The sequence below is a fragment of the Cervus elaphus genome, chromosome X (genome assembly GCF_910594005.1).
Source record: "Cervus elaphus chromosome X, mCerEla1.1, whole genome shotgun sequence".
NCBI lineage: Eukaryota > Metazoa > Chordata > Mammalia > Artiodactyla > Cervidae > Cervus > Cervus elaphus.
Window position 1 is genome coordinate 114,135,866 of NC_057848.1, and position 22,718 is coordinate 114,158,583.

General features: G+C 37.4%; 1 protein-coding gene across 7 annotated transcripts in view; it reads left to right on the plus strand.

Moving 5' to 3' along the window:
• The window catches only part of OPHN1 (oligophrenin 1), a 630,229-nt gene that overhangs the window by 561,562 nt on the left and 45,949 nt on the right, over positions 1–22,718 (plus strand). For 6 of the 7 annotated variants that reach the window (XM_043895948.1, XM_043895943.1, XM_043895945.1 and 3 more), the window contains 2 exons: positions 1,188–1,335; positions 18,128–18,451. In XM_043895948.1, the coding sequence (XP_043751883.1) occupies positions 1,188–1,335; positions 18,128–18,451 (472 nt within the window). The remainder of the gene's footprint in view (positions 1–1,187; positions 1,336–18,127; positions 18,452–22,718) is intronic. The other variant, XM_043895949.1, reaches the window with a different exon arrangement.

Sequence of the window (22,718 nt, forward strand, 5' to 3'; positions counted from 1 at the left end):
TATGTCATATTCTTTTTTCCCTATTCCATGAGATACTGAAACATGTACTGCCTTATGATTCTTATTACTTTGTTCTCTATCATTGTGCAGCTTTCACACAGGCTTGCCTTGTGTTCCCAATCATGTAAGTTCTGTGTCTATGCAAACTATGTTGATTCTTGCCTGATAGAATGTTGGGCTATGACATTATTTTGCACAAATCATTGGGATTGATTTCATTATTGTAATGGAACCAGTTCCCTTCCTCCATCATCACATATGTGTGTCTTTCCAAACTGTGTTCACTCTGGCCAAAAGGTCATTCTCCCCAGCAATAGGAAGATCCTTAAGTACATATGAGACACTATATACAAATTCTAATCACAGCTCCTCCCTCACTTATCCAGCAATTATCATAACTTCCAAAGAACTTTGTTTTTGTCCTTTCTCTTTTGAATAAGTAATGCATACATGGCTTGAAGTTTTTTTAAATCAAAATGATATAGAAGTGAAAAATAAGTTTCCTCCATCCTTCCCTGAGCCACTCATTATTCCTGTCTTGTGCAAACAATGTAATCCATTTCTTGGTATCTTTTCAGAAATATTGAATGCATGTGGGTGTTTTTAATCATTCTTCACACCCCACCTCTACCCATACAATGTCCTTTAACTAACTTTGCAGTTGGTTCTCACCACATCCTGTGATAGGTTGTGCCTCCTGCAATTTACAGATGAAGAAGCTAAGGCTCAGAGATGGGAGGTGAATATTTAATGAGTTTTGCTTGGAAACCTTTTTTACAGTTTTTGTTGGGAAAAGCTTTTTTACAGTTTCCCAGGCAGTAAGTGGAAAATTCAGGACTGATGTTGCACAATTCTTTAAATAATAACTTAATTGGTTTTGTTCAGTGAATATGTGTCACACGCAATCCCATCTAACATATAGAAGAGTACACTCCTGATGTTGCCGTTTTTGTCTGCATTCTTTCCTCCGCACTGAGAAATCCCAGGTCCTGCACCTCAAACATGGTGGGAAATCTCTACTTGCTGGTGGTTAGAGTGTTTAGGAAAAATATTCCCAATTCCTTTAGTAATATTAGAATTTCTCTGGCAGACACTAGATGTAATGCTGACGGGCATCAACTGGTAGTTAGCATTAGGAATACAAAAAGTTGATCTAATTGTTTTCTGGAAATACTCCCCTTCTGCAGATCTATTCAGGTCCACCTGAGGAAAGTACTGCACCGCCAGTGCCTCCACCTCGAGTAACAGCAAGAAGACACAAACCAATTACAATTTCAAAGCGCTTGCTGAGGGAAAGGACAGTTGTCTATACTTCTTCCCTGGATGAAAGTGAAGGTCAGTACTAAAGTTTACCCTTATCTTCTTAATTGTGACTGGAGATAAAAAGTATATTGAAAAGCAGAAGTGGAGGCACAATATTTTTTTTCCATGTAAAGGTAGATTTTTTTCTGGGTCCTGAGCCAGGCAAGGCAAGGTTTGTAAAATTTGTGCCCAAAGAGTGAATTAGTCTTTTGGCAATGGATAGGACAGAGATGAACCCATCCTAATGAACTTACAGAAGAATCTGTAAAATCATTTTCCTTTAGCAGGTCAGTGGGAGATACAAGGTGTTCTTAAATCTGTACCTCAATACATTGAAATAGGTGAATTTCAAAGTGTTTTTTGAATATTCTGAGATTTTAAATAAAATTCTGCTAACACAGGGGACTGATGGCTTAATAGGAGTTTCTAGTGCTTGTCCCTTCACAGTAACATGAATGAATTCAAACAACTATCTATGCAAGAAAAGTCCTTCAATGAGAGCTATGGAATCCATATGAGAGATAAGAATACCTGGGTGGAGTACAGAAATAAGAAAAAAGTGCATTGCAGACGCTAGAAAGGACACTCTCATATTACCCATGTCATCCTTCCCCAAAGCTCACACTATGTAGTCCAGGGAGAGATCCCCTCCACATGGAGAAAGGAGAGTGAGGGGAGCAATCAACTTTACCTTGGACTGCAGCACCAGGCCCACCCCAGTAAACCCAAGCACCAACTCATCCCCTGTTTTTCTAGACTCCAGGCCAGCCTCTCCCAAGCTAGGCTTTAGACCTGCCCCAGTACTAGGCCATTCTGTGCAGTCTCAGGCTCTAAGCCTGCCCCTAAAGACCCAGAATCCAGGGCCAACACATGCCAAGCTGGCCCTGTGGCTCTAATCACCAGGATGTAACCACAGCTCAGCTTCCAGTCCAGTCTTCTGTGGACCAAGCCTCCAGGTCTGTCTCAGTGCCAGGCTAGCCCCCTGGGCCTAGGCTTCAAGATCCAGGCTGATCCCCTGCAGATCCAGGCTGAAAGCTTGCCCATTCACTGACCCAGGCACCAGATCAGCCTACTCAAGGACTCCAGCAGCAAGCTCACCTGTGGAGCCTGCCAGGTGTCCTACACAGAATCTATGGTTGTGCTGATGGATAAAAGGCTTTCCTTGCCAAAGTCAATCTATAAAGATGGGAAGATGTGCCTAGTTCTTCAAATAGGGAAACACCAACTAAACGCCACTAGGCTGAGGATTAATCAGGGAAACATGACACCACCAAAAGAACAAAATAAGGCACCATGAACTGGCCCTAATGAAATGGATATCTGTGAACTGTCTGAAAGGAATTCCAAATAATCATTTAAAGAAGCCCAGTGAGCTACAAGAGAACTCAGACAACTAAACAAAATCAGGAAAATGATGCATGAGAAGTTCAAGAAAGTCATGGAAATCATAAAAAAGAACCAAAAAGAAATTCTGGAACTGAGGAGAAGAAAGAATCACTGCATTCAAAGACAGGTCACTTAAAATTATCCAGTCAGAGGAACAAAAGGAAAAAAGATTATAAAAGAGACTTATGGGACACCATACACAAACCAATATACACATATGAGAGGGAGTCACAGAAGGAGCACAGAAAGTAAAAGGGGCACAAAGCTTATTTAAAGAAATAATGACAAAAAAATTCCTAAATCTGGAGGAGGAACTGAAAACCTGGATCCTTGAAGCCCAAAGAAATGCAGATAACCTAAACATAAAGAGATTTTAGCAAAGACACATTTTTATAAAATTCTCAAAATTCCAAGACAAAGAGAATTTTGAACATACCATGAGAAAAGCAAATAATCAAATAAAAGGAAACTCTGATAATACTATGAGCAGTTTCCTCATCTAAAACCTTGCAGTCCAGAAGAAAGTGGGATGATATCTTCAAGGTACTAAAAGGAAATAACTTCCAATCAGGAATACCATATTAGACAAAGTAATCCTTCAGAAATGAGGAGAGAGAAAACTTTTCCAGACAAACAAACTTGAAGGAATTGATCACCAATAGACTTGGTTCAAAAGAAATATTAAAAGATAGCATATTAAGTGAAGTAAGCCAGACAGGGAAAGACAAATGTCATATGAAATTTGCTTATATGTAAAATCTCAAAAAAGAAACAGATGCAAATGAACATAATTACAAAACAGGAATAGACCCACAGACATAGAAAACAAACCTATGATAACCAAAAGGGAAAGTGGGGGAGGGATAAATTAGGAAGTTGGGATTAACACATACACATTCAGTTCAGTTCAGTTCAGTTCAGTCACTCAGTCATGTCTGACTCTTTGCGACCCCATTAATCGCAGCATGCCAGGCCTCCCTGTCCATCACCAACTCCCGGAGTTTACTCAAACTCATGCCCATCGAGTCGGCGATGCCATCCAGCCATCTCATCCTCTGTTGTCCCCTTCTCCTCCTGCCCCCAATCCCTCCCAGCATCAGGGTCTTTTCCAATGAGTCAGCTCTTTAAATGAGGCGGTTTTAGAAAAGGCAGAGGAACCAGAGATCAAATTGCCAATATCTGCTGGATCATCAAAAAAGCAAGAGAGTTCCAGAAAAATATCTATTTCTGCTTTATTGACTACTCCACAGCCTTCGACTGTGTGGGTCACAATAAACTAGAAAATTCTGAAAGAGATGGAAATACCAGAACACATACACATTACTATATATAAAATAGATATATGTGTTGATGTATGGCCAAAAAAATCACGATGTTGTAATTATCCTTTAATTAAAATAAAAAAAAATAGATAGCCAGTGAAGACCTACTGTATAACACAAGAAAGTGCACTCAGTCTTTTTAATAACCTATAAGGGAAAAGAATCTAATAGAGGTGTGTGTGTGTGTGTGTGTGTGTGTGTGTGTGTGTGTATAGAGAGAGAGAGAGAGAGAAGAGTCAAGATGGTGGAATAAAAGGATGTAGAATTCATGTCTCTTCACAAGTACATCAGGAATACATATACAAATGTAAAAATTCCTACAGAGCACCTGCTAAACACTAGTGGAAGACTGTGGACAACTAAAAGAAAAGAAAACTGTCCTTGCAACTGAATAGATTGAAAGAAGTGAAAAAAGAAAAGAGGAATCAAAAAGGGACCAGTAACTCTGGCAGTAATCTGAAGGTGAGGAGAGTAAGCCAAAAAGGAAAAGCAAATACCATATATTAATGCATATACACAGAATCCAGAAATATGGTATAGTTGATCTTTTTGCAGAACAGAAATAAAGACACTAACTTATAGAACAAATGTATGGGAGGAGGAAAAGGGAAGTAGGGTGAATTGGGAGACTGGGATTGACATACATACACTGCTATGTGTAAAACAGATAACTAATGAAAATCTGCTGTATAGCACAGGGAACTCCACTCATTGCTCTGTGGTAACCTAACTAGGAAGGACATTTTAACAAAGAGGGGATATGTGTAAACATTTGGCAGATTCACTTTGCTGTACAGCAGAAACTGATGCAGCAGTGTAAAGGAACTGTATTCCAATAAAAAAGAATATATGTAACTGAATCACAGTGCTGTACATCTGAAACTAACACGACATTGTAAATCAACTGTACTTCAATAAAATAAGTAAATAAATAAGACATGCTAAAAGAGGGTCAGTCCAGTTCAGTCATTCATTTGTGTCCAAATCTTTGCGACCCCATGGACTGCAGCACACCCGGCCTCCCTGTCCATCACCAACTCCTGGAGCTTATTCAAACTCATGTCCATTGAGTGGGTAATGCCATCTACCATCTCATCCTCTGTCGTCCCCTTCTCCTCCTGTCTTCAATTTTTCCCAGCATCAAGGTCTTTTCAGATGAGTCAGTTCTCCGCATCAGGTGGCCAAAGTATTGGAGTTTCAGCTTCAACATCAGACCTTCCAATAAATATTCAGGACTGATTTCCTTTCGGATGGACCGGTTGGATCTCCTTGCAGTCCCAGGGACTCTCCAGAGTCTTCTCCAGCACCACAGTTCAAAGGCATCAGTTAAAAAAAAAAAGCATCAATTCTTCAATGTTCAGCTTTCTTTATAGTCCAACTCTCATATCATACATGACTACTGGAAAAGCCATAGCTTTGACTAGACAGAACTTTGTTGGGAAAGTAATTCCTCTGCTTTTTAACATGCTGTCTAGGTTGGTCATAACTTTTCTATCAAGGAGCAAGTGTCTTTTAATTTTATGGCTGCAGTCACCATCTGCAGTGATTTTGGAGCCCCCCAAAATAAAGTCTGTCACTGTTTCCATTGCTTCCCCATCTATTTGCTGTGAAGTAGTGGAACCAGATGCCATGATATTAGTCTTCTGAATTTTGAGCTTTAAGCCAACTTTTCACTCTCCTCTTTCACTATCATCAAGAGGCTCTTTAATTCTTCTTTGCTTTCTGCCATAAGGGTCGTGTCATCTGCATATCTGAGGTTATTGATCTTCAGGCAATCTTGATTCCAGCTTGTGCTTCATCCAGCCCAGTGTTTCTCATGATGTACTCTGCATATAAGTTAAATAAGCATGATGACAATATACAGCCTTTATGTACTACTTTCCTGATTTGGAACGAGTCTTTTTTTCCATGTCCAGTTCTAACTGTTGCTTCCTGACCTGCATACGGATTTCTCAAGAGGCAGGTCAGGTGGCCTGGCATTCCCGTCTCTTTCAGACTGTTCCACAGTTTGTTGTGATCCACACAGTCAAAGGCGTTGGCATAGTCAATAAAGCAGACGTAGATATTTTTCTGGAACTCTCTCACTTTCTCAATGATCCAACGGATATTGGCAATTTATTCTCTGGTTCCTCTGCCTTTTCTAAATCCAGCTTGAAGAGCTGGAAGTTCATGGCTTATGTACTGTTGAAGGCTGGTTTGGAGAAGTTTGAGCATTACTTTGCAAGCGTGTGAATTGAGTGCAACTGTGCACTAGTTTGAGCATTCTTTGGCATTGCCTTTCTTTGGGATTGGAATGAAAACTGACCTTTTCCAGTCCTGTGGCCACTGCTGAGTTTTCCAAATTTGCTGGCATATTGAGTGCAGCACTTTCACAGCATCATCTTTTAGGATTTGAAATAGCTCAACTGGAATTCAAACACCTCCACTAGCTTTGTTTGTAGTGATGCTTTCTAAGGCCCACTTGACTTCACATTCCAGGATATCTGGCTCTAGGTGAGTGATCACACCATCGTGATTATCTGGGTCATGAAGATCTTTTTTATATAATTCTGTGTATTCTTGCCACCTCTTCTTAATATCTTCTGCTTCTGTTAGGTCCATACCATTTCTGTCCTTTATTGTGCCCATCTTTGCATGAAATGTTCCCTTGGTATCTCTAATTTTCTTGAAGAGATCTCTAGTCTTTCCCATTCTGTTGTTTTCCTCTATTTCTTTGCATTGAACGCTGAGGAAGGCTTTCTTATCTCACCTTGGTATTCTTTGGAACATTGCATTCAAATGGGTATATCTTTCCTTTCCTCCTTTGCTTTTCACTTCTCTTCTTTTCACAGCTATTTTTAAGGCCTCCTCAGACAGCCATTTTGCCTTTTTGCATTTCTTTTTCTTGGGAATGGTCTTGATCCCTGCCTCCTATACAATGTCACAAACCTCTGTCCATAGTTCTTCAGGCACCCTGTCTGTCAGATCCAATCCCCTGAATCTATTTCTCACTTTCACTGTATAACCCTAAGCAATTTGATTTAGGTCATACCTGAGTGGTCTAGTGGTTTTCCCTATTTTCTTCAATTTAAGTCTGAATTTGGCAATAAGGGGTTCATGATCTGAGCCACAGTCAGCTCCCAGTCTTGGTTTTGCTGATTGTATAGAGCTTCTCCATTTTTGCCTGCAAAGAATATGATCAATCTGATTCTGGTTATGTCAACGTGTAGAGTCTTCTTTTCTGTTGTTGGAAGAGGGTGTTTGCTATGACCATTACATTCTCTTGGCAAAACTTATTAACCTTTGTCCTGCTTCATTCTGTACTCCAAGGCCAAATTTGCCTGTTACTCCAGGTATTTCTTGACTTCCTACTTTTGCATTCCAGTCCCCTATAATGAAAAGGACTTCTTTTTGGGGTGTTAGTTCTAGAAGGTCTTGTAGATCTTCATAGAACCATTCAACTTCAGCTTCTTTAGCATTACTGGTCAGGGAAGACTTGGATTACTGTGATATTGAATGGTTTGCCTTAGAAACAAACAGAGATCATTCTGTCATTTTTGAGATTGCATCCAAGTACTGTATTTCAGACTCTTTTGTTGACTATGATGGGTATTCAAGTTGAAATTAGTGGACATAAACAATATGAAAACCTGAAATTATAATCCAAATTTTTAAAGATGAGAATATAACCCAATTCACAATATTCTACTTTAATAGTGATGTGTAAATCACTTTTAACTCTAGTATGAAAGTGAAAATACAAAAGTATTTAAAATTACTTTATGTATAATAATTTATTAATGGATACACAATCTAAAAATCTATAAATTATGGCATCAATAACATAAAATGGAGGGGTAGGAAAAAGTAAAATGTACAGTTATTGTATATAGTCAATGTTACTTTGCTAGTTTCAAACAGACTGTTATGTTTTATATAAACTTCAATAAAAAGACCCCAAATATGCAAAGCAATGTTGAGAAAGAAGAGCAAATTTGAAGATATCACACTTTCTGATTTTAAAATATAATATGAAACTATAGTAACCTACACAGTATAGTTCTGGCATAAAAGAAGACATATAGACCAATGAAATAGAATAATGAGCCTAGAAAAAGTACACAAATGTATGGTCAGTTAACCTTTGACAATGGGGTCAAGATTACACAATGGGAAAGTATAGTCTTTTCAATACATGGTATTGGGGAAAATGGATATCCACATGCAGAGAAACTGGATCCTTATCTCACACAATGTACAAAGATCAACTCAAAATGGATTAGAGACACAGATGTAAGACCTATAGATGTAAAACTACAAGAAGAAAGTGTAGGGGGAAAGCTACTTGGAATTGTCTCATCTGCGCAGTGATTTGTTTGGATATAACTCAAAAAGTACAAGCAACGAAAGCAGAATAGACAAATATGATTGCAGAATGCTAAACAGCTTCTTCACAGCAAAGGAAACAATCAAGAAAGTGAAGAGACAACCTACAGAACTATATGAAGATATTTGCAAACCATATATCTAATAAGGGATTAACATCCAAAATAAATAAGGAACTCATACTACTCAAGAATTAACCCAAATTTTAAAGGTCAAAGTACCTAAACAGACATTTCTTAGAATATGACATAAATGGTCAACAGATACATGGAAAGTTGCTTAACATCACTGATCACCAGGGAAATGCAAATCAAAACAACAATGAGATATCACCTCACACCTCTTAGGATGACAAAACATCATAAGTGTTGAGAAGAACTTGGAGAAAAGGGAACTCCTTTACATTGTTGGTAGTAATGCAAATTAGTGCAGCTATTATGGAAAACAGTATGTAGATTTCTCAAAAAATTGAAAATAAACTACCATATAAATTTGTCAAATGCCTGGTTGAGTGTCCAAAGTATGCTCAAACATTCATACAAAACCCCTTTTCAAAGACTTGGAATCATATTTGTGCTTGGTGTTTTAAAGTAATCTCTGCCTAATCATTAGCTAACCAAAAAGCTAACTAAGCAGTGTCTTTGGTGGCCACACTCGACAAATGATAAAGATTTAACAGAAATGGGTGGAAAAAGTCAGTAAACAAACTAACAACAATAACTAAAACAAATAGCAACAACAACAAATTGGGGAGGAGAGAGAATCTGATTTCCAGAGATGCTATATTACTTAAACTATCCAGTTTTCAATACAAAATATGAGATATGTAAAGAAACAAGAAAGCATGACACATACACAAGAAGAAAAACAAAAAACAGTCAGAACATGGTTTCACAAAGACTAACATTTGAATATTTATAGCAGCTTTGTACATACCAGCCAAAAGCTGTAAACAACCTAAATGTTTGTTAACTGACAAATGAACAAACAGATTGTGGTATATACATACAATGGAATACTACTCAGCAATAACACACAGGAATGAACCACTGATACATAAATCATCCCTATCCTCCAGGTATATCAGGTTCTTTCAAGACCTCTAGCATGCCCTCATAACCCAGGCCTCTGCACTTGCTATTCCCTTTGCTGGACACTTTCCCCTGTGCCTTCACATGACTGGGTCATTCTCATGCTTCAGGTCCTGAGACCTTGTTCAGATAAATGCTACCTCCCCAAAAGAACCCCCTTAGCCACACCCAAAGTGGCTCTCCTTGGTTGTTTGTCTCTGCCCTTAGTTTGTTTCACTCATGCCACTTACTAATAATTCTTCATATTTTGTGATCATGCTACTTCTTTTTGGTTGCCTATAGAATAATATTTACCAACTTTGTCAATTAAAAAAAACCACTACCAGTAATTCTATTTCTGAATATATATCCAAAGGAAATGAAATTAGTATATCAAAAAGATATCTGCCCTGTCATGTTCATTGCAGCATTATTTACAATAGCCAAGATATGGAAATATCAAAGTGAATTATCAACAGGTGAATGGATAAAGAAAATGTGAGAGGTACACAGATACTTACCCAGAAATACACAGACTCACACACACACAATGGAATATTATTCAGCTTAGATAAAAAGAAGGAAAGTGTGTAATTTGTGACAACATGGATGAACCTGAAGGACTTTATGCTAAATGAAATGAACAAAGGACAGAAAGACAAATGCTGCATGATCTCACTTATATGTGAAATCTAAAAATGTCAAACTCATAGAAGCAGAAAATAGAATGGTGGTTGCCAGAGACTTGGAGAAGAGTGAAATGGGGAGGTGTTGATCAAACAGTACAAAGGTTCAGTTGTGCAGGATGAATACATTCTGGAAATATGATACAACACTGTGTTTGTCATTAATAATACTATATTGTATACTTGAAGTTTATGAAAAGAGTAGATTTTCACTGTTCTTATCACACATAAAAAAATGGAAACTATGTGAGGTAATTGATATGTTAATTAGATTGAGTGTGGTACTCATTTAACAATATATTCATATATCAAAATATCATATTGGATACCATAAACATATACAATGTTTGTCAATTTTATCCCAAAACGTTGGAGAGAAAATCAGCTCACATGGATTGAGTAAGTACTGTGTTAGGTGGAATTAAGACATCATCCCTGGCCTCAAGGAGTTTATAGGCTAAATGGAAATAGATGACAGATAGATAAGTAAGTGCCATTGAGTAGAATAATTGTTAGTATGGAACCTGCACCAATTCTAAATGGGTCTTTCTCCTCAGTACTCTTTGGAGACCATTTTTTTGTCAAGATAACCAGCAATCTCCATGTGCTACTCCACTATTCTTACCATACTCAGCTTGTGAGCAGCATTTCAGTTTACTTCTTCCTTCTTGAAATTCTTCCTTCTTGAAACATTTTATTCATTTTGCTTTCAGGACACCAAACTCTCCTTCTACCTCACTAGACATTCCATCTCAGTCTTCTCTTGGTTTTCCTTCTTTTCTCAATTTCCGCATGTTGGAAGGTCCCAGAGTTTTGTTTTGTATTTCTCAGTCTGCCTTTCTGTCTATATTTGTTTCCTGCATGATTGCATTGTCTCACAGCTTTAAATATCTTTTAAACATGAGGATGATTTCCAAATTTGCATATCTGGGAGTATTAGCTTCCTTCTTCCCATCTTAAACTCACTGCACAACAGTTCTCCTTAGATGACTCAAGGAAATCTCAAATTTAAAATGTACAAATACCCTAGATTCCCTATTCCTCCTCAATCTGGCTTTCCTCTGGTCTCCCTCGTCTAAGTAATTGGTAACATTTTTGTTGTTGTTCAGTCACTAAGTCATGCCCAATTCTTCGTGACCCCATGGACTGTGGTATGCCAGGTTCCTGTGTCCTCCACTGTCTCTGGAGTATGCTCAAATTCATGTCCATTGAGTCGGTGACACTATCTTAACTATCTAATCCTCTGCCACCCCATTCTCCTTTTGCCTTCAGTCTTTCCCAGCATCAGGGTCTTTTCCAATGAGTCAGCTCTTCACATCAGGTGGCCAAAATACTGGAGCTTCAGCTTCAACAATAGTCCTTCCAATGGATAATCAGGGTTGATTTCCTTTAGGACTGACTGGTTTGATCTCTTTGCAGTCCAAGGGACTCTCAAGACTTCTTCTCCAGCACCACAACTTGAAAATATCAGGCCTTTGACGCTCAACCTTCTTTATGGCCCAACTCTCACATCCATACATGACTACTGGAAAAGCCATAGCTTTGCCTATATGGACCTTTGTCAGCAAAGTGATGTCTCTGCTTTTTAATATGCTGTCTAGTTTGGTCATAGCTTTCCTTCCAAGGAGCAAACATCTTTCAATTTCATGGCTGCAGTCATCACCATCTGCAGTGATTTTGGAGCCCCCCAAAATAAAATCCGCCACTGTTTCCATTTTTCCCCATCTTGCCACGAAATGATGGGACAAGATACCATGATCTTAGTTTTTTGAATGTTGAGTTTTAAGCCAGCTTTTCCACTCTCCTTTTTCACCTGCATCAATAGGCTCTTTATTTCCTCTTCATTTTCTCCCATTAAAGTGGTATCATTTGCATATATGAGGTTGTTGATATTTCTCCCAGCAACCTTGATTCCAGATTGTGATTCACTCAGCCCAGATGAATTGACAATACCAGTCACCTAGTTGGTAAGGTCAAAAACTTTCGGATCATCTTTGAATATTCTCTTTGCTTTTTCCCTCATACCTAATTCATCAGCAATTCCTGTTAGCTCTATGTGCACATTATATGCTGAACCTACTGATTCCTACTGCTACCTTACTAATTGAGCCAGCATCATCTTTTACTTGAGTGGCTACAGAAGCTTCCAAACTATTATCTTTACTTTTCTTCTTGCCTGACAACAGTTTGTTCTCTGAGGCAGCCAGTAAGATATGCAATCTTTTAAAATTTTGAATCATATCATATCATTCCCTCTGATCTAAATTTCCAGTGACTTCTCTTAATTTTTAGAAGAAAATTTACATTTTATTTTGCATTATATGGTCCGCACATAACATTTTTTATCTCATTTCTGAACTTCACTATCTCTCTGTATCCTTTGTTCTCTGCTCTGATCTCACTGGTTTTGCTGTTTCTTATAGATGTCAAACTTACCCAAGGGCCTTTTCATTTGCTGTTTTCTTGGTCCTAAACAGTCTTCCTCCAGAATTATGCAATTTCACTCATTCATTCAGATCTCTGCTAAATGACATCTCGTCATAGAGACCTTCTCTGAGTACTTTATTTAAATAGATCTTTCTCCTCCTCCATTACTCCCTGTCCTTTAAACTGCTTTATTTTATTCATATCACTTGCTGCCATTAATATTTAATCACATGTTTATTGTCTGTCTTTCTCAATAGAATGTCAGATCCACTTTCATCACCAGCCTCTAGAACAATTCCTATATATTGCATGTGTTCAGTAAATACTTGTAGAATAAATGAGTGAGTGTAGAGGGAATAATGAAGAGAAAAAGATCACCCAGCTTAAGGGATCACCTCCTTAGGAGATGATATAGCATTTAGGGAAAAGTGAAAGGGAACATTCAATGCTTACCCTGTTGTTCCATAATCTCATTTTAATTGGATGAACTCACTTATTTGTCTATTCACAATCTCCCCAAATACACATCAGAAAATATAATTTCTATGCTAGCAGAAAATTTTCACTCTGTATCCCATAGTATACGGCATATCATATGTCCTCAATAAATATGTGTAATTAATGAATGAACTAGGTGTTGATAGACCTGAGGTAAACTTCATCTTGGCTCCTAGCTTGCTGAATAACTTGGTCTAGTCATTTCCTTATTCTGGGTCTTAATTTGCCCCTCTGTGTGATGAGGTCTTCATGCCATAAGTTCACCAATGGGATCACCTACCTTAGCCATACTTTTTTTTAACTGAGATATAATTCATATGACATAAAATTCACCCTTTTCAAGGGTAGGTCAGTGCGTTTAGAATATTCATAAGCTTGTGCAACAGTCTAATTCCAGAACATCTTCATCATCCAAAAAGAGCCTTGTACCTCCCAATACTCCCCTCCTCCCTCATTCCTGATAATCACTAATTTACTTTCTGTCTCTATGGATTGCCTATTCTGAGAAAATTTCATATAAATGGAATCATACAATCTGTGGTCTTTCTGTGACTGGCTTCTTAGGATAATGATTTCAAGGTTCATCCACTATGAAGCATGTATCAATACTTCATTCCCTTTTATGAATGAGCAATATTGTATTATATGAATATAACACATTTTGTTTATCATTCATCATTTGCTGGATACTTGGATTGTTTCCACTTTTTGCTATAATACTGCTATGAACATTTATGCACAGATCTTTATGTGGATGTATGTTTTCAGTGATTCTTGGTGTATATATAGGAGTGGAATTTCTGGGTCATACAATCACTGTATATTTTATCTTCGCGGAATCATTTTGAAGCTATTTTTAAAATCAGGTGCACCATTTTACTTTCCCACCAATAAGGTATGACAGTTCCAATTTCTCTGCATTTTCGCCAGCATTGTCTTTTGTGTCTTGATTTAGTAAAATTGTATATGTTCAAGTTACACAAAGTGATGATTTAATACACACATACATAGTGAATTGATTATTACAGTCAAACTAATAGACATTTTTTTTTTTGGATGACAGTACCTGAAATCCACTCTCTTTGCAAGTTTCCATTATTCAATGCAGTATTGTTAGCTAAACTCGTTATGGTAAACATTAGATTTCTAGACTTATTCATCCTATATAACCGCAACTCTGTATCCTTTGGCCAACATCTCCCCATTTTCTCTATCCTCTTGCTCCTGGTAACCACTATGCTCTCTGCTTCTAAGTATTTGACTTTTAAGCATTCCACATATAAATGAAATTATGTAATTTTTTTCTTTATTTGTCTGACTTATTTCACTTAGCATAATATCTTCTAGATTCATTCATATTATAGCAAATGAATGGCAAGAGATCTTTCTTTTTTAAGGCTGAAACAAACAAACAAAGTCTTTATTCATCTACTGATGGATGCTTAGGTTGTTTCCATATCTTGTTATCTTTTAATTCTAGCCATCCTAAATGGGTGTGAATTCATATTCATTTAATCCTCATCACTTCTCATAGAGAAAGCATTGGAGGCTTAGAGAGGGTGTGTAGTTTGCCTAATTCACACAGCTAATGAATGATAGAGAAGCAACTTGCATTAGTCTTATTCCAGAGCTCATTCATTTACTGTAATATTGTACTTCCTATAACCTCTTTGAACGCTGTTCTGAGAAAGAACAAATCCCTCTACTCACCACTGTTCTTTGCCAGTAGCATTTCATTATCTTACCTCTAAACTTGTTATTCCCCTCATATATAATATTATAATGACTCCTTTCACTATCATCATGGACTCCCTCACACCTCCATATCTAAGCCCTGTGCATTCCACTCCGTTAATATCCCTTGAATCTGTCTCTGTTTGCTGCTGCTGCTGCTGCTGCTGCAGTTTAGATCCAGCAGCCCCCATTTGGTCTCCCTACATCCAGTCTCCTCCAGTCTCTCTGGTTCAGTCTACTCTTCGTCATGAACCTAAGGGCATATTCAAAAAACACATGTGATAGTGCCACATTCCTGTGAAAAAAAGTCATGGTCCTCTGCAGCCCAATGATAAAATTCATATTCCTGAACATGGCATTCATGATATAGCCCCACCCTACCTTAATAACTCTTCTCCAACTTACTCACACTTTTTATCTAAAATTGGTTCCTATACTCAAACCATGCTAAATATTTTCTTTTACATTTTCTTAAACAAACCATGAACTTTCATTCTTTCAAGTTGCTCTCTCTTTGAAATTTCCTTTCCCTCTTTTTCCATCTTTTGCAATCCTTCAAGGCCTAGCTCAAAATTACCTCTTTCACAAAATTTTCTTCAACACCACCAGAAAGAACTAGCACTGTCATTCTCATAATGCTTATTTGCATGATTCTACCTGTATTATAATAATTGATCTATTTCTCCTGCTGGACTAGTGTGCAACCTCTTAAAGCTATTCCCCATCACTTGCCTACACTTAGAAGAGAGGCCTCTAGTTGGCCACTTGCCTATTTATGAGGCCTCCTTTCCTGATACTTACTCACTCTTAGTTCTCTGCAATTTCTGAAGCTGGCTTTTGTGTTTTCCCATGGAAATAGATGGCTGGTTAGAGAAAGGGGATGATGCTGAGCTTTATTACCCAACAGGAGCAATGAATGCTGTCTTCAGAAAGAGTATGTACTCTGAAAACAGATTTCAAGCTATGAAAACTGGCTCTACCATATTAGTTTTGTGACACTGAGACTTTTAGGGCCTTCGATTTCTTATCTGTAAAATGGGACTAATAACAGTTTACAGAGTAGTTTTGAAGATTATGAGAGATAATCCTTGTAAAGCACTTAGAACAGGCCCTGACACAAAGAAAGTGTTTACATAGTGGTATCTGTTATCATTATTATTATCATTGTCATTATTATAATTATTACCATTTTATCATAATTATTCAGTATATCCCAGAGCCTTGAAATGTTTTTCCTGGCAGAATGGCCTAGCTCCAAATCCCTATTTCTGCTATCATCATATGTCCTATTTCCAAGCCAGGAAAAGATCCTTTCCAATGTGGAAGGTAGTGGCCTGAGACTGTGTTTGTGGATCATCTTTATGAGATTGGACCTTCTTTTACTGTATTGAGATGGTGATGATACCATAGAGCATGACCAATCCCTGTTGTTTTCCCTAAATGAGAACAGGGATGGAATTTCGTAGAGTCTCTTCACCAAAAGAAAGCATTCAGATACAAACATGTAACTGAGATGTTAGACTCAAAGCATGTGGAAGAATGAATTTATATCACTTCATGTGTGACATAAGAATTTACTTCATACTTTATAGAAGGTACATGTGCTTGAAGTTAATCCTAAGTGCTGGCGGTTAGATGGCCTCTGCCACAAGGCATCTTCTGGAAGCATGTAATCTAATTACATGGCACTTTTGAGCTATGTCAATAGTATTATTATTAATGAGTCTTTGATATTTTTTGTTTGACTAGTCTGATGGCAGTTGCACTAGGGTTAATAAAAGCAGGGCTATATATCTACCCTGGGACCAAAGTAGGGGAACTATAGAGGAACTCCTTGGCTCTAACCCTTATGGTGGTAGCAGCAGTGCAGTGATCAATAAATAGCTCCCAAGAAAAAGAAAACTGTTGGGGAAAAATTCTTTGAAACAAGACTTACTGTTTCTTTCCGCATGGAAACTCTTGCCCCACTGCCTACTGAGAACATAATAGTATAAATAATAACTAACAATTATTGAATGTTTATTATGTACCAGGCACTGAAATAAGTATACTACCTCATGTAATCATCACCACAACCTCATGAGGTAGGTACTATTATTATTTCTATTTTACTGAGGAGAAAATTTTAGTAGAGAGATTATGAACTTGCTCAAGATCTCACAGTTGGTAAGTAGGACAACTGGCTCCAGAACTTGCAGTCCTTTTAAAATTTTATTGCGGAGAGTTTCAAATGTAAAAGGAAATTGTATATTTGATAAAAAAAAATATACAGGATAACATACAGCATAACATATTCCATATGTCCATATTGCCCAGCTTCAACATTTACAACTACATGCCCAATCTTGTTTCATTTATACCCTTACCCATTTCCCTAAAACAGACATCATGTCATTTCATCCATAAATGCTTCAGTATGTACCTGTAAAAGATGAAAACTCCTTTTTTAACCAAAATCTCAATACCATTATCATACATAAAAGAAAAAAAAACTAAACAAAATAGTAATTCCTTAAAAGCAGTAACTATCTGGTCAGTGTCCTAATTTTCCTTCTTACATTAAAAAAAATTAATCAGGATCCAAATAGGACCCATGTGTTTTAATTGCTTGACATCTCTCTCAGGTCTCATTTAGCTGACTAGAACCTCTGTTCTTAACCACTACACTCGGATCTAGGTTTTCTATTACCAAGAAACGTGACAATTTCCATATAGCAGGAGTTCTCAATTAGGGGTTCATTAACTGATTCAGGGGGATCTATGAATCTCTTAAAATTGGTTTTCAAAATTTTACATGTATTTGTGTAGGTTAATTTTTCTAGGGAGAATATCCTTGGCTCTCATTAGTCTCAAAGCTTTAATTAAGACATAAGACAACTGAAAAGCATATGCTTTTGTCACAGGAAATTGTAAACAATAGCTAGGGGAAGACCATATAGTGGCTAGTTGAGGATGGAAAAAGAAGTTAAATTCTGTTTAGCACATTACACTGAAATATTGGAGATATTTATAAATAACTTTTGAGATAAGTAGAAATAGTTAAGGATTAACTGATGTCTGTATTTGAAAGTAATATAATCTTGGCATATTGTGGTTTTGCTGAATTGTGCTTATGAAAATAATCAGATCTTGAATTGAATTCCTTGTGTTATGAGACCTGTGTCGCCACATGAAGTGGGGTAAGTAGAGATTGATTTTTGTGGGATATCATTGATTTGTTCCATAACAATAGCTCCTTTGAATATGTATATAATTTTACAATCTTATGCCTACATGTCTAAAATGAAAAGGTGATAAAGGCTGTCATTAATCTTTCCTCTACACCAACTTTTCCTAGATGAAATTCAACATAGAACACCCAATGGTACTATCATCAGCAGCATAGAATCCCCCAAGCCACCACAATACCCCAAAATGCCTATGCAAAAAAGTGTGGAAGCAGATCCTGAGAGGAAGTCCCCAAGCAGGCTTGTTTCAGATGTCAAGCTGGAGTCCTGCCTCGAGGTGGATGTGGGGAAGTTGGTGTCTAGGCTGCAGGATGGAGGGACCAAGGCCATACCAAAGGCCAGCAATGGACCTGTGCCAGGCCCTGGGACCACTAAGGCCCCTTCTTTCCACATAAAGAGATCAGCACCTCGGCCCCTGGCTCACCACAAGGAGGGTAAGTGCTTGGGAATTGCATGAGGAAGAGAAATGACCTCAACTAATTTGCACCTTGAAACACTTATGAGGTTGTAGGTATTTAAGTAGAAATCTGTCCTGGTTTATTACTACTAATGTTGAAATCCTCTTTGCGACCCTATGGACTGTAGCCTGCCAGGCTCCTCTATCCATGGGGATTTTCCAAGCAAGAATACTGGAGTGGGTTGCCATGCCCTCCTCCAAGGGATCTTCCCAACCCAGGGATTGAACCCAGGTCTCCCACACTGCGGGCAGATTCTTTACCAGCTGAGCCATCCGGGAAGCCCAAGAGTACTACAGTAGGTAACCTATTCCTTCTCTAGGGGATCTTCCTGACCCAGGAATCGAACCAGGGTCTACTGCACTGCAGGTGGATTCTTTACCAGCTGAGCTACCAGGGAAGCCCAAGAATATAAAAACCATTCACAATAATCACTAGAATGTAAGCTTTATAAGGGAGGGATTTTGGGCTGTTTTATTTACTTCTATATCCCAAGTACTTAGAACAATGCCTGACTGTCACATAGTAGGTACTCATTATTTGTGGAATAAATTAATAATAATTATATTATTTTTTCCTTTATAGGTTATTACAGGATATTGAATATAGTTCCTTGTGCTATATAGTATGACCTTGTTCATCCATTCGATATATAATAGTATGTATCTGCTAATCCTAGATTCCTAATCAATCCATCCATCCTCCACATGACTCCCCCTTGGCAGCCACAAGGCTGTTCTCTATGTCTATGACTCTTTAAGGTTTCATAAAATAAGTTCATTTGTGTCATGTTTTAGATTCCATGAATATTAGTGATATCATATTTGTCTTTCTCTTTCTGACTTACTTTACTTAGTATGATAATCTCTAGATCTATCCATGTTTCTTCAAATGACATTAGTTCATTCTATTTTTATGTTTGAGTAGTATTCCATACAATGTATCCATATATATATATGTGTATATACACACACACACACACACACACACACACACACACAGAGTGAGAAAGGATTCCCAGGTGGCCCTAGTGGTAAAGAATCTGCGTGCCAATGCAGGAGATGCAAGAGACTCAAGTTTGATCCCTGGGTTGGGAAGATTCCCGGGAATAGGTAATAGCAACCCATTCCAGTATTCTTATCTGAAAAATTCCATGAACAGAAGAGCCTGGCAAGCTACAGTCCATGGGGTCTCAAAGAGTCAGACACAACTGAGTAACTGAGCATGCACACACACACACACACATATTGCATCTTCTTTATCCATTCATCTCTCGATGGACATGTAGGTTGCTTGCGTATGTCTTGGCAAAATAAATAATGCTGCTGTGAACAGTGGCATGTATGTATCTTTTTGAATTGATATTATTTATTAATATAATTTTTGCTGTTATTGCCATTTATTTATTTCTACTTCTGTATGCATTATGGCATGCTCACCACCAAGAATTTACTTTCTATCCATCACCATACCGTTTATTCCTTTTACTCATTTCGCCCCCTCCCTCCCCTCTGGTAACCATTGCTCTGTTCTTTGTATCTGCGTGTTTGTTTTGTTTTAGTTTCATTTGTTCATTTATTTTGTTTTTTTGTTCATTGATTATTTTTTGTCTTTTTTCCACATAAATGAAATCATACAATATTTGTTTTTCTCTTCTTTCACTTAGCATATGATTAAGGTTCACCCATGTTGTTATGAATGACAGTATTTCATCTTTTTGTGGCACAGTAGTATTCCTTTCTATATATCACATCTTTACTTATTCATCCATTGTTGGGCACTTAAGTTTTTCCCCATATCTTAGCTATTATAAATAATGGTGTGATGAACATAGAGTTGCATATATTTTTTTGAATTAGTATTTTCATGTTATTTGTATAATATCCAGAAGTGGGATAGCTGTATCATTTGGTAGTTCTATTCTTAATTTTTGAGGAATCTCCATTCTGTGTTCTATAGTGACTATACCAAGTTACATTCCCACCAACAGTATAAGAGGGTTCACTTTTCTCCACACTCCTTTCCAAAATTTGTTATTGTCTTTTAAGAAATAGCCATTCTGATGGGCATGATGTGATATCTCACTGGGGCTTTGATTTGGATTGCCCTAATAATTAATGATCTTGGATACATTTTAATATTCCTGTTGGCCATCGTTATGTCTTTTTTGGAAAAACATCCATATACTTCTTCTCTCCATTTTTAAAGTAAGTTGTTTAGGGTTTTTTGTTGTTGAGTTACATGAGTTCTTTAAATGGTTTGGACATTAACCCCTTATAAGATATATGATTCGAAAATATTTTCTCTCATTCAGTAGATTGTCTTTTCATTTTGTGGAAGGTTTCCTTTGCTGTGCAGAAGTTTGATATAGTCCTATTTAGTTTGATATAATCTTATTAGCTTATTGTTGCTTTTGTTTCCCTTGCCTGAGGAAAATATTCAAAAAGATATTGCTAAGATCAATGTCAAAGAGTGTACTGCATGTTTTCTTCTAGGAGTGTTATGGTTTCAGGCATTACATTCAAGTCTTTATTTTGAGATGATTTTTTTGTATGTTGTGAGATAGTAGTCTAGTTTGTTTCTTTTTTTGTGGCTGTGCAGTTTTCTTAGCACCATTTATTGAAGAAAATATCTTTGTCCATTCTAAGATCTTTGATTAATCCTTTGCCATAAATTAATTTTCCATATATTTGTGGATTTATTTCAGGGGTCTCAATTGTGTTTTATTGATATATGTGTCTGTTTTTCTATCAACACCATGCTGTTTGATTACAAGAATTTTATAATATAGATTAAAATCAGGGATTATAATACCTACAGCCTTGTTTTTTTTTCCTCAAAATTGCTTTGACTTTTTGGCTTCTTTTATCATTCCATATATTTTAGAATTATTTGTTCTATTTCTATTAAAGCTGTCATTGGGATTTTGATAAGGATCGCACTAAACCTGTAGATTGCTTTTAGTAATACAATCATTTTATTATTTTTTGATGTATTTTTTTTTTAATTTTTTTATTAGTTGGAGGCTAATTACTTCACAATATTTCAGTGGGTTTTGTCATACATTGATATGAATCAGCCATAGATTTACACTTATTCCCCATCCTGATCCCCCCTCCCACCTCCCTCTCCACCCGATTCCTCTGGGTCTTCCCAGTGCACCAGGCCCAAGCACTTGTCTCATGCATCCCACCTGGGCTGGTGATCTGTTTCACCATAGATAGTATACATGCTGTTCTTTTGAAACATCCCACCCTCACCTTCTCCCACAGAGTTCAAAAGTCTGTTCTGTATTTCTGTGTCTCTTTTTCTGTTTTGCATATAGGGTTATCGTTACCATCTTTCTAAATTCCATATATATGTGTTAGTATGCTGTAATGTTCTTTATCTTTCTGGCTTACTTCACTCTGTATAAGGGGCTCCAGTTTCATCCATCTCATTAGGACTGGTTCAAATGAATTCTTTTTGACGGCTGAGTAAAATTCCATGGTGTATATGTACCACAGCTTCCTTATCCATTCGTCTGCTGATGGGCATCTAGGTTGCTTCCATGTCCTGGCTATTATAAACAGTGCTGCGATGAACATTGGGGTGCATGTGTCTCTTTCAGATCTGGTTTCCTCAGTGTGTATGCCCAGAAGTGGTATTGCTGGGTCATATGGCAGTTCTATTTCCAGTTTTTTAAGGAATCTCCACACTGTTTTCCATAGTGGCTGTACTAGTTTGCATTCCCACCAACAGTGTAAGAGGGTTCCCTTTTCTCCACAGCCTCTCCAGCATTTATTGCTTGTAGACTTTTGGATAGCAGCCATCCTGACTGGTGTGTAATGGTACCTCATTGTGGTTTTGATTTGCATTTCTCTAATAATGAGTGATGTTGAGCACCTTTTCATGTGTTTGTTAGCCATCTGTATGTCTTCTTTGGAGAAATGTCTGTTTAGTTCTTTGGCCCACTTTTTGATTGGGTCATTTATTTTTCTGGAATTGAGCTGCAGGAGTTGCTTGTATATTTTTGAGATTAATCCTTTGTCTGTTTCTTCATTTGCTATTATTTTCTCCCAATCTGACGGCTGTCTTTTCACCTTACTTATAGTTTCTTTTGTAGTGCAAAAGCTTTTAAGTTTCATTAGATCCCATTTGTTTAGTTTTGCTTTTATTTCCAATATTCTGGGAGGTGGGTCATAGAGGATCTTGCTGTGATTTATGTCGGAGAGTGTTTTGCCTATGTTCTCCTCTAGGAGTTTTA